At 32.0% G+C, this 13,818-nt stretch overlaps 2 protein-coding genes across 2 annotated transcripts in view; one reads left to right on the top strand and one right to left on the bottom strand.

Moving 5' to 3' along the window:
- LOC137393673 (uncharacterized protein DDB_G0282077-like) overlaps window positions 1–13,818 on the top strand; it is a 33,599-nt gene that overhangs the window by 18,076 nt on the left and 1,705 nt on the right. The gene's annotated exons all lie outside the window — the stretch shown is intronic.
- Window positions 5,325–7,348, bottom strand: LOC137393677 (uncharacterized). The gene is made up of 4 exons (XM_068080319.1): window positions 7,339–7,348; window positions 6,612–6,745; window positions 6,017–6,342; window positions 5,325–5,520 (listed from the first exon to the last, which is right to left on the bottom strand). The coding sequence occupies exons 2-4, from the start codon at window positions 6,704–6,706 to the stop codon at window positions 5,516–5,518; spliced, it is 426 nt and encodes a 141-aa protein (XP_067936420.1). The 5' UTR covers window positions 6,707–6,745; window positions 7,339–7,348; the 3' UTR covers window positions 5,325–5,515.

Here is a 13,818-nt window from a genome sequence, read left to right as displayed (position 1 = left end):
CAGTCGAAAAGTTAGAAATGGGTTTAACCAAAAGATGGGAGGAAAATCCAGCCAAAGATTTGGAGGAGCTAGACAAGGGTTCAGATCTCATTCAGATCAAAGAGATGGGAAGGGGTTTACCGCGAGCATGAAGGAAGAGCTAGCCAAGGGCTCAGAGGAGAAGCTAGTGGATGGTTTGGACGTCAGTCAGGTCATAGAGTTGGACAGGGATTTAACCGAGGGTCTGAAGCAAAGTCTGGAAAAGGCTCAACAAGATGTAAGTACAAAATACTGTATTTTATCAAGTTCTTTATAATTATATTACATAAGAACTTTTGTTGTTTATCCTTTCTGTTAACTGTTAATGGATATACTTGCTGATAGCTGTATATAGATATACTGGATGATAGCTGTCTATGAATATCTTTGGTGATATGTTTCTATAGATTTCCTTGCTGATATAACGAATATATGAAATGCAAGTTGAGGTGATGATAGAGGTATAGCTTGTATGGCTTAACCTAAGTAAACTTCAAATAAATTAATTTAATAATATTTTTGATTTTTATGTTTGACATTTCGTACATTGTTTTTGAAGTGGTCGCATACAGTAACTCTACTTCTGTTCAGTTGCAACTTTCTTGTTTGCATCAGGGTCATTGAAGTCATTGCTGTCAATTCATAAACAACAAAATAAAGTGGTAAAAGGCTAAAAACAACTGTATATCCCTGAATAGTTGCTAAACATGCTTTGGTATAAGGAGTAATTGATATGATACAATTATTAGTTAATATAAATAATCAAAGGTACGTTTAATACCTATGTTCCTGGGGATATATACTCACTCACTGAGGCTACCATCTCTAAATGGATGAACAGCTATATACTCAGAATCATAGTTTCTAAGCTTTAATCGCCAGATAACTGGTTTATATTAGCCTGCCTCTTTTAAAGATCTGTAAGTACATAATATTTTGTAAGCATACATTGGGTCACGATTATCTGATTGCATTTTTATAGCTTTGAAAGTAATTTTTAGGCATATATATCATCATAATTTTATGACCGAACAAAAGTCTGTTTACAAAAGTAAACAATTCTAGTCACAATAGTGTTGCACTTAACTTGCATTAAATTAAAATGATTTGCATATCTACTTATGTATTACTTGAAGTCTATATGCTTGTACTATACTATATAAAAGTTGGATAATCTAATGGCAAAACCTGTTTACTATATGTTATCTGTTTAACTAATGTCTGTATTAAATCACTATATTTTTTAACTCCTCACTATGTATTAACTGTCAATATTTGGATATAGGGCAGTGCATTAATCAGTGACTCATCTTTCACTTTAATATAGGATTTTTATAATGAAAAAAGATGAAGATATCTTGGTCTTTGGGTTTGAATAAATACAATAATTATGTAAACTCTCTTTTCTACTTTGTGACAGTGTACTTCGCTGCTAGCTGTCATACTTTAACACTGATATGAACAAAAGCGTAGTAGTAGAGAAAAAAAGTACATTAACTAAAAAAGAATATAAATCTGCCGAACTTAAATAAATAAAGGTAAACAAATACATTTTAGTTAAATTAAGTATTAAAGTTATGTTAAGTTAGTAATTTCTGTTAGTGTAACTTAGAATGATTTCTATGTACAGTATTCAGTTTATAGTGTCATAGGATTATGGATATGAGTAGTGTGTATTATAGCTTAAAATAAAATTAATATATTTAATAGAAATAACTTTGATAATAAAAAGTTATTAAAAATTAATTATTCAAATTAAATTTAACCTCTTTTTTTCCTGATGTTCTGTAATACTTTTACTTAAATGCATAAAAAGTAGGTTATGATGGGCAGCGAACCTTTGTTTTTGTTTTTCAGTCATGTAGTCAGCTGTTATGAACTGTTCTTTGTTCAAAATTCAATAGCCTTCACATCTACATTCTTTAACAGAAAAATAAGTAAGTCTGGTTCAATATTGTATTGTTTATAGATTGTAACAGCTCCGTGACTAACAATGTTGCATTTGGTACTCTGCTTGATAGTAAACATGTGTATTTTCTTTCATAGTTAATTATTTCTCTTGAAACAACGAGTATGTTGTTGAGACTGTATTAAGTTATATTTCGGTAGTTAATACACTTACACAAAATTTTAATAGATTTTATTAAAAGTTGTGGGTGTTTTATTATCATTTTCAATCATTTTGATGTTTGAGATGATCTGACTGCGAGGGTGTTTTAAGATTAAAATTGAAAAACTTGATTGCAGTTAAAACGCTCAAAAGAAAATTTGAGCAAAATTACTGGTTATCGTTGCGATAGTTGACACCGGCTGATGCGTTCAAGTCGCAGTGTTACACGTCTCTATTTTGTAGGTCTCTTTACAATTATAGATATAATTGCACTTTTGCTCGATCTTTGCGCTATAACTGTGATCATATTTTGTTGATTTAAATCTTGAAATATCCTAGCATTCAGATCACCTCAAACATCAAAAACAATCTTAAATGATAAAAAATAACGATGCTTTTTGATAAAATCAACTAAAATTTGGTGTAAGTTCATTTTTAAATGTATTATTCTACATGGAAGCTATTAATGTTACTCCTATGTAGTATAAAGTCTGTCAAGTACGCTCTCTACTTTAGTACTTTTCTATTACCAACAACAATATTTTGATAAGTTTTTAAAAAACTTGTTTCGTAGTATAGTTGGAATGGATTGGCTACTATTACTTTTTAGGCTAATAAGTTCAGTGTAATTTGTCTGAAAGAACCACCTATCCTGTGTACGGGCCATTAGTTTTGTATCTCAGTTTAATTTGTTAATGTTCTGACAAAGCTTAACAAGTTTTAAGCCATCAACATATAAACATCCTTGTAGTATTCCTAAACTATTCGCTGGCCTAGATTTTAGGAGCTGAACGTTAATCCAACACTGACATTAGTACTGCTAGCATTTCAGGAAAAACGTAATAAACAGTATTCAATTAATTCATCTTCTTATTTTTTAATAAATTGTATATATATACTAGAAATTCCACTGTCATACAGCCCATGACCAAAGTGATAATGTTAGTGATAAGTGATAAAGTGATAAGTTTTTATCTATTTAAAAAAGTGTTTGGTCATGACAAACAGCAATAATGAAAGGAAAAGATTATATGTTTATATCTCTCCCGCTGCAATAGGAGAAATGCAATATTAGAAGTGAAATGCACTGATATTATTAGAATAACCAATATTATTAATATAGTAATACAGTAATAATAGAAAACCAATGAACAATTTTGTTTACATTTAAAAACGTCATAGCTGACAATATCAAGAAGTATCAAAAAGAATATCTAAACTTAGTAATAGTAATACAGTAATAAGAAAAAACCAATGCACAATTTTGCAGCGATCTTTAACAGAAAGCAACTATGAGCGTTTATGCGTCTAAAAGTTTTCTGCAAGCTGGAGCAAAATAAGAAAAGGTTCTCGTCATAAAGGGGCGTTGTAGTTCAGCCCTAGCTTGTACATAAGTTGTAAAGAATTTTGGCTAACATTTTAAACAATGAAGCCTTCAGTGATTAGACAAAAACATAAGCTGATAAACTGTGTACCACAATTTCGTACATATAAATCGGTCAACGCCTCAAACGGTCTACGTTTATTACAGAAACCTTCGAATAAATTCATTTACAAGTAAACAATGCCATAGACTGGTGAAATTTGCACGTGATTTTTTCGCGAAATGCGCACGACTTGATCGTTATATTCTCTGTCGACCGCCGTTTCAATTTCCAGTCTTAACTTTTATTAAACCAAGCTTTTCAAGCGTTTTGTGGCAATTTTCGTCCAAATTAATCTGTCTATTTGTCTATAATCTGATCAGATGGGTAAGTTTTAAGATAATACCGACAGTTTACAAAGACTTGGTAACATATTTAAATAGGTTCAAATGTGTTTTGTATCGTTATTATACAGTACTTTAGCGATTTTACAAAACGATGCTTAAATTTGTTGATGAAATTTCTAGACAAGGGTTCGTCTCATTGTTGATGAATAACTTTCGTAAGTTGTGTGCACATGCATTTATCATAAAAACTCCCACACTTCGCTCCGCTCGTTTTGTCGTGGGATTAGTTTCTTAAAAATTCTTAAAGCAAACAACTTCAATGGATAATAATAATGTGGCCGTAGACAAGAGATATGATATCCAATTACATGTATATATAAATTACTTTCTCGTTCTTTCATCACAACCACGACATAAAGGCTTAGCTCATTATTTGCCAAATATTAATTATTCTGGTACAGATATTTAATTGGTGTAATATATTTGCTTTGGAACCCTCTAAAGAAGCCCCATAGAAAGCATAGAGATTCATTATATTCAAAATATAATGCTAGGGGTGCTTTTTGCCTGTTTGGAAAGAATTATGACAGTGAAACAGAAGAGTAAGTCAGACATTCTTAGTTTGTGGGTATCTTTTCATGAGCTGCCATGATGAAGTGTTTAGCGTGCCTAACAAGTGGACAATTGACTGGGGGTGCAATTCCCAAAAAGGCCTATGGCGATGTCAGAAACAGACATGTACCTATAAGCACTCTTTTAATCAAACTGACATAGCAGACCAATCTGAAGTTTGACAGGAAATTGCACAACCTGAGTGTTTGAGACATAATCTGCCTTTTAAATTGTAAATTTTCCAAACTAATCCTCACTTTTGATATTGTAAATACATTTTTCATGTTATTTGATCCAGTTTCAAGACAGTTTGAGAAAAGAGACAAACAACTTTTTAAAAATGATTTGCAGTCGTTGACCTTGCAATTGTTATAAAAGCTTGATTTGGATTTGGTTTTCAAGTAGGTTTTGTGGGAATTGTTCTCCAACTGCTAGGAACTAATGTATGAACTAAGTAACATAAATGTCCGCTAGCTTTCCATTTATTTATAGACTCCGCATAAACTGTGAAAAATATAGGGTACTATACTATCATAATGGTCATCTGTTGCCTTAATTTAATCCTAAGATGGCTGCCTAATAAGGTGAACATATGGCATTTCTTATTTATTAATTTTCAGGTGTTGGTTTGCATCGCAAGAAACATGGTAAAACCATATCTTAAATCAGGTTTACTAAGATCCTATCCAATACAGCAATTAAATAACATCTTAACTAATATTTGTAACAGTCATTACCTAACCATTGCTAGCCTGCTAACCTTTCACTTATTTCATTTCTTAGTTCACGCTAAAAATTTAATTATTTGCTTGTGATGCATGACTTTAGTTGTTACACAATGTAAACTTATTATAAAGAAGAACAAACAGAATATTTTAAAACAAATACATTTATTTTGAAATCAACAAGTGATAAAAAGGTAAAAACAGATAACAAACATTAAAAGTGGTATAACTTAGTAATCACATGTTGCAGTAACATATAAATGAAGTGTTCATCATCCTATCAATCAGATATGACAGCAGGAAGTCAGTGTAGGTGGGTTTTGCAGGGTTTCCATAGATTTAGTCTGTAAAAGTTTTATTAAATTGACAGTCAACAATGAAATAAATAACAAACACTCTTTAGAACCATAAACAGAGGCTGTACAAAAGTTGAACATTCATTAAAAGGATAAACATAGATGTTCTCCGATAGTCATCAGAAATAAAAGTTCAGATTTAGCCAGTTTTAACAAAACTTGTTAAAACTGGCTAAATCTTAATGGTAACAGAATTTTTTAATATTTAATATTAAAAAATTCTGTTACCATTAAAAAATTGAATTAAAAAACTATGGAATTATTAAAAAAGCACCAAAATAATTCATGTTGACATTTGCTACAGTTTTGATTTTCCTCTGCAATTTCTGTAAATACTTCATCAGGTTTTCATAAGAATATTAAAAGCTTTAATAGATATACATATATTCACAAGCTATAATAACGAGTATGTATCTTTCTGTGAGGAAATATAAATTTATTAGTTACTTGAAAGGAAAATACTGCTAGAAACAGTAACACTTACATCTTCCATATGTTCTTCCAGAACCTCCGCTAAATCCACCTCTGCCTCCGCTGCTGAAACCACCTCGACCACTTTCAAATCCTTGGCTAGATCCGCCGAACCCTTGTCTAGATCCACCAAACCCTTGCCTAGATCCTCCTCCAAAACCTCTGCTAGATCCACCTCCAAAACCTCTGCTAGATCCTCCTCCAAAACCTCTGCTGGATCCACTTTCAAAGCCTCTGCTAGATGCGCCTCCAAAACCTCTGCTGGATCCACTACTAAATCCTTGTCCAAGCCCTCCTCCAAACCCACTTTGTGATCCTCCAAGCCTTGCTCCTCCAACTCTGAAGCATAATATATAAAATATGAAATATTGATGTTGCATTATGGGAAGAATAAGACTAGTTGAAAGTTTCAACAGATATGAGCATAGGTGTAGGATTCAAGGTACACAAATACGCTCATATTTTAATAGTTGATCGGGTTGCAGGCGGTTGTTAATTTTAAGTGACTAACAAAATCTCCTTAAAGTGGGTTAGAATAACAATAATATTCTCTCATCAACAGAAAAACAGAAAATAAGAAACCAACAAAAAGAACAACAGGCACATACCTAGAGTTGCCAAAACTGTTGCTGCCCTGATAGCCGCTTGCACTGATTTGATGGAAAGCAAGGCAGACAGCCATGAATACTACCAAAAACTTCATTATTGTAGAAGATGTGCAGACCTGAGAGAATCTGTAAATCTACAAGATACAGGGATGTACTATAGATACAATGAACCAACAGAATAGCACTAAAAGTGTAGAGAGTTATAGGCTGGTATTTTAGTTGCTGTCTCTTCCAAATTTAAACTAATAGAATGATATATTAAACGGATGTTACCCTGCTACCTCAGCAATGTTATACTAAACCCACTACCAAACTAGTTTGTGCATTTCTCACTTAGTGAAATCTCTCGCAATAATATTATATATATGACTCAATACTAAACATATGCCTGTTTCCTCAGTGTTTACAGGTGAACTAATGCCAATATCAACTAACTGGTCTTTTGCATTTTTCAATATTGATTAATGGTCAACATTTAAAAGTTAAGAAAAGACCTAGAATTTTTAGTAGTTCATCTTTAACATTATTGTTAGACTAGCAACTACTGAGATGCTGACTATATGCTGATTTCGGTTTTCTTCAGATGTTAACTTATAAAATGGTGTATATAACAGCTGGTCTTCAGTCCAAGAGTGCTACTCTAACCTTACTATTGAACAATCTTCTATTTTACTAGCTTAAAGAAATCAGCATTAATAATATATATGAGTAAATAGTAAACATTTACCTGTTTCCTCTGTGCTTACAGTTGATCTAATGTCTGAGTAAAGTAGTTAGCCTTATATAGTTTTCTATACTCATCAATCATCAAAACTCGGAAGTGAGAACATGACTTGGCATTTCTAAGCAGTTCATCTTCTCATAATGTCATTTTTTGATTAGGACTGATCGGGACGTCCTAATGCTCAGAGCTGTTAAATATAATGACTATGTAAATTTTCAGTTCCACATTCTAGCACATTGACAGGCATTATCAATTATGCCTACTCTATGTTTACTGGATGTTCAATCTATGCTTACCCTGTGTTCAATCTACATTCATTGTAAGTTAACCACATGTTAGCTCTATGTTTACCTTTTGTCCATTCTGTTTATACCTCCTGTAAAACTACACGAGACGATTCTCAACATTTCTACTGAAATTCAATACCTCACTTTCAGCCAGAATTAGGTATATACATGTAATCTGATAATCAAATTTCATATAGTATCATTGTATTGTTATAGCATGCTGGGGATAAAAAGGCTTCTGTCTGCACTACAACCGTAAACATGAAGCTCTTTTTTTGTCTGGGTCAATTACAGTCAATATTAAATGTCATCTACAGATCAGCCACCACCTCTGAAGTGAACAATGACAGAAAGTGTAGTGGATGGTTGAGACACGACCAAACAGGTGTGCTAGATAAATGATGACAAGAAGTAAGGCAACCAGCGTAGACAAGACTAAACAGGTGTGCTGTGTAAAAAATTAGATAGAAAGTAAAATGGATGTTTGAGATATGACCCAACAGATAAGTTAAATGAAAGGTGACAAGAAATAAGGCAACCAAAATCGACATGACTGAACAGTTGAGCTCAGTGAAAACCTTTATAAAGTATGAATTAGCAAAATTTTGTGAAAATACCATGACAAATACGAATTTAATTGTATATTTAGATTGCTCAAAATCTTAGTATGCATAAATGTTATTCTAGATTTACAAAATAAAAGTCAGTCAATAAATGAAGACTAGCAAATATTCAAAAAAAATTAGAACCCATTCCACGGCTCATGCTTGTTGTTAATTTACAATGTGATAGTATATTTCAACAACTACTGACAATTTGAACTATTAAACTAATGACTATATCTTAAAGTCTTTAGTCAGAAATCTGGCTCTAGTAGAAGTCTACAGCCACCAACTTCCAATCTTTCCTAGAGCACCTTCATTCTGATTACTTACGCGATCTCTAAAGTACCATTGTTTCCTCACAAGCATACAAATGAATATATTTACTATACATGTATGAAGTAAATCCTCTGAGCGTTTGTACTCTCTAATCTGATAGGCTGAACTGCACAGCATTAAAAGAGTCTTGGAGTTACCTCCTTTGTTTACTGACAAATATTTGTAAGGATATAATTTGTTTACTAGACAAGCTGAACTTTACAGTCATATCATTATATATATATATATATATATATATATATATATATATATATATTATATATCAGGGGTTCTTCAGAGGCCAGTATACCACTTAGAAAAATCCATATTTAAGTGGGCCAATGAGAATCGAGCTATAGTTGAAAGTGAAGGATCTCCAGCTCAGCAGGTCCATCCATATAAATCATTCTTTGGAAACATTCTAGATTCTTCCAGGAGATTTAAGAATTTAAGATTTCAAAACTAATTCTCGTGAACATTATTAATATATTATTGCTACAGGGAATCTTCAGAGGCCGATATACAACTTGGAGGAATTTGGATTTAAGTGGGCCAATGAGAATCAAGCTATAGTTGAAAGTGAAGGATCTCCAGCTCTGCAGGTCCATCCATATAAGTCATTCTTTGGAAAACTTCTAGAGTCTTCTAGAAGATTTAAAATTTAAGATTTAAAAACTAATTCTCGCAAACCCTGGTAAATGGACAGCATAACATAGCCAGATAAAATCTTGTTATTGATATAATTAACATGGATTCAAGAACAACCTCAGATTGAATCTGTATATTTTTCATGCAGTTGTCTCGTTATGACCAGAGTGATAAGCTATGTTGCAATCAAACTAAGCCTAATTACAAGGATATGTTACTTTTTTACCATAAGTTTAAGGAATAAACTGTGAAAAGAACGAATATAATACATTCCTCTGTACACCTACACTTTGATTAGGAATGTGAATGACTGTTCTCTGAGGAACCTGGGTAAACCTTACCAGATCCCAAAATGTTCCTTTTAACCAAACCAAATATCATTCTACTAGTTAAAAAACAATTGTACATCTTTGAAAGCTGCGTAAGTATTTACATTTGACAAGGTGAAGTAAGAAGTAAACTTTTGAAACAAATAAGTTTATTAAAGGCATTCAATATCTTTATAATGTTCAAACTTATTGTTAGCTGTATTTAAATGTTAACTGAAGAGTACCATGGTATGAATAAAAAGTTACTAAAACCTAAGTTAGGGCATAACAAATAGGGCTTGTGTTAACAAATATCAATGTTAGTAATTGTTAATGTTAATGAATGATAATGTTAACAAGTATTGGTATTAACAAATGACCACTTTAAAAAACCATTGGGTTAACAAATTATAGTGCTTAAAATGCTTGAAATCAATTTCAAAAATGAACCCAATAGTGACAGCAGTGATGTGAAATACCCTCTCAAAGTGTGTGTGTGCGTGCGTGCGTGTCCGTGTGTATATGCATGTGCGTTTGCGTGTATGCGTGTGTTTGCGTGTGCGTGTGTGTGTGCGTGTGCGTGTGCGTGTGTGTGCAGTCTGAGCAGCACAACAGTTGCAATAAAAGCTGCACATTTGGAATTATTTGACAATATGAAAGTTAACTCTCAAGAAACCTTTGTTGTTCTGGCTTAGTTGTGTGAATGGGTATTACCAGCTATGTAGCGCTTCATAAGGTGGTTACATATGGGAGGAAAGCAATAAGTAACACAATTTAAAAACATTGAATTTTATTTTTAAAAGAAATATCTGGTAATCTTTTGGTACCCTGTACTCAGCTACAATTATAGCTATAGCTATTTTTAAAACTCTAGCTGTAGCTATAACTATAGCTGAAGTTATAGTTATAGCTATAGCTATAGATAGCTATTGCAGATACAGTGAAAAGTCATTTTTGTAATGTAATCTAATTATCTCTTGACACTCTTTATGTAGCTATGTTAAATCACTTGTGATTATACTTAATCTTACAATAATGGGATGCTAAATGTTATAATTAACATATACTAGCTGAAAATTGATATCTATACTTCGTTTTTATTATAACTCTTCTTTTCTTTAAATACCAGAAAGTGGCAGATTTCCTAGTTAAAACTTTGAATTTAAAATAAAATGATACACTCAGTTTATTATAACACTAAATCAGCTTGAAAAATAAACAGCTTGTTTTTTGTAAAAATGGTGATGCATGTTACTTAAATGCTGACAAAAGTGGGTTTAAACTGCTTCAAACTGTTATAATGTAAATTTTACCTGTTTTAAAAAGGTTTAGTAGTTTTGCACCAACTCCTTGCTCTATGCTCATCAATATTAAAATTATAAAGTTGTAGTATTTGCTTTGCTGAAGTAGACGTTAAACAGCTCATGTAGACTTGACTGAGATATTTGTACTAAAGGCATTAAGTTCATGAACAGAGATGTAGAGAGCTTTTTAACTGCATCAGTTTATGTTTTCTAAACTGATCACTGTAAAATAAAACAATTTGAATGTTTTAATTTTTCAAATATTTAGTTTTAATGAATATTGTTTATGACTGCTGAAATGCCTTTCATGCATATCTGAGAAAAACAGCTGATAAAGTCAGAAAACTTGGTGTTTTTAGTCATATAAGTAACATGTGGCTATTCCCATTTAAAAAACAATTATAACAACCACCAACTGCCAGGAACAGAATGTGATACTTTTGTGTACAAAGATTACCAAAAATATCTTGTGCATTTTTTCATAAATATTTAAAATTAATAGATGCATATTTTATATACTGTATATTCAGGTAACAATAAACATTGCAGCGTATGATATTTGATTTGGTACCTGGATGAAAACAGTTTTTAGTGGTGATCTGTGGATACGATCTGTATCTGGTTATTTATAACCGCCGCCTCTATAAGTACGAGTTCTAAAAATGTTCTAATGTAGATCATATCTATAAGCATCCTCTTAAGGCACATAGTCAAATGTCTATGTTATTGTTCTTCTGTATCATAAAACTGATGACCCTGGCTCCTAAGATTACTAAATGCCGGAGACTGACGCCAATAACAAAGTTGCTGACAGATCATAAATTATTGTATAATCACTCAATTATATCAGTACTACAGGCCATACATCAATTAAATATCAATCAATCTAAACTGTGATACCGTGCGCCACGAGAGGTGATGAAGCTAAAAATGAATACTGAATTCTAATTAGGTTTCGTCATCCAAAAGAACTTACAAAATCTTTACGGTGTTGAAATTTTTAAGCCGCTTTCGAATGAATCATTATTGCAAGTTGGTGTTTGAATTGAAATTTGAGTTTTTTGCTAAAGTAGGTGTTGAACAGCTTATAGACTTGGTTGAGATATTTTAATGAATACATTAAGTTTTATGAGTAACCATCTCTTTTGTCTTTAAAAATAAACTGCTCTAGAAGGTTCTTAAGAGGCTCTAATCAAACCTTAGATGAAGTTGAGCTTTAATTTTCAAAGTATTATATTATTTTAGTGAGACTCCACAAAAGCCCCTCTTGAAATTAGTATTTATAAGATTTGGTTAAGATGTTCATAGCCTCAGCTAAATTCATCAATGTTCTTTTACTGGTGAAGTCTCAGGTTGGAAAAACAGCAAAACTAAACATGTAAAACAATAAATAAGTTTTGCTGCATGTTTTGATTGTACTTTCAGTTAAAAAAAATTATTTTGTATTAAATTTTACAAAGTTTATAGCTAAAAGAGCAAATCAACCTATAACTTCACTAGAAAACATAATATTTAGAATTTCCTTATTACAGAAAAAGGTTTATTTAGGCTGATAAACAACTATGAAGTTAATACTGAAGATAGTAACTTGAACATGGCTGGTTGATAGGAGAGGGAGAGGCTTTACAGTAAGAACAGGTACACAGCTTTGTATAACGCGTCTAATAACTCTTAACTCTTTGTTCAGTTCACGCTTTTGCTTTTCATTATTTTTGTAGAAATCTTAAACTCGACAAAATGTCCCAGTGTATGACCTTGTTCCCTATTAATTACCACGAAGCACTGGTAGATGGCAGAATAATATTACAGGCAGATTATAAACTAACATGTGATCAATTATAACTGTTCTACTGTTTGTCATGAGAGGTGATGTTACTGGAAATGGATTTGGATTTCTAGTGAGAATTTCAAGTCAGGGTGAACTTTGCAAAATATACACTGATGAAATTGCTCTTTTTTTCACTTTAAAATGATTCATATTTCGGATTTCAGGAGATTGTATACTCCTAAATAAAACTAGTTATACGCACCTGAACTGTGATATTAGTCATTCTCTTTTATTCATTTGTGTTTTGTTCTTATAAGTGTAAATTACCGAAACCTACGATTGACAATAAACAAGACTGCTGGCTTTGTCTCAGTATTATAAATGGTTTCTTTTTTATCACATTGTTAGTTTCTCATTTTTGTATCTACAGTTACTCTTACAACAGATCTAACAACTCTTACCTCATGACTTAATTTAAAATCTAGTACTTCATTAATTTTATGGAAATCCTAGACAAAATGTCCCAGTGTATGACCTTGTTCACTATTAATTACCAAGAAGCAGTGGTAGATGGCAGGATACTGCTACCTCTAGGAAGGGTTGTTGATTGACAGATTATACACTAGTATGCAATCAATCATACCTGTACTACTGTTGGTGTTATATTAAAGTTGATGAAGCGTTAGTAAAAATACTGAGTAACTTCCTATGCTTCAAATATTTGCAATTGATAAATATTACAAAATATAAAAGGCCAGTTCTTCGATGCAAACATTAGTTCACCTACAAGCACTGAAGAAACACTAGTAATATGTATGTTTAATAATTAGTGATATATATTATTAATGCTAGGAATTCCACTGAGCAAAAAAAACACAAATTAGTTTGGTAATAACTTTAGTGTAACACTCTTGTAATTAAAGACAAGCTTTTATATACATCATTATACCAATTTAATATCTAAAGAAAATAGCAATCAACATATAGTCAGCATTTCAGTAGTTGCTTCTGTCTATTTGTTATAATTTTGACTGATTATATCTAAAGTACATAGTTTTACCACCTTATCGCTGTAGGTTTACAGAATCTCTAAATTCTAGATACTTTCTGTTACAATGAAGTTTTTGGTGGCACTTATGGCTTTCTGCCTCGCTTTCCTTCACATCACAGCAAATGATTTTCATGGTAGCAACAGCTTTAGCAACTTTGGGTAAGGTTGGCAAATTTACATCTCAACTTCATTACTTG

This window comes from Watersipora subatra, chromosome 4 (assembly GCF_963576615.1).
Source record: "Watersipora subatra chromosome 4, tzWatSuba1.1, whole genome shotgun sequence".
NCBI lineage: Eukaryota > Metazoa > Bryozoa > Gymnolaemata > Cheilostomatida > Watersiporidae > Watersipora > Watersipora subatra.
The sequence above is the reverse complement of the archived record's forward strand: the minus strand, read 5'-3'. Positions and strand labels throughout refer to the sequence as shown.

Bases quoted from the DNA above. Each gene is read 5' to 3' on its own strand.
- LOC137393677 (XM_068080319.1), bottom strand. From the start codon at position 6,706: ATGAAGTTTTTGGTAGTATTCATGGCTGTCTGCCTTGCTTTCCATCAA. The intron at 6,343-6,611 runs GTATGTGCCTGT...ATTATGCTTCAG, and splicing joins AACAGTTTTGGCAACTCTAG to AGTTGGAGGAGCAAGGCTTG.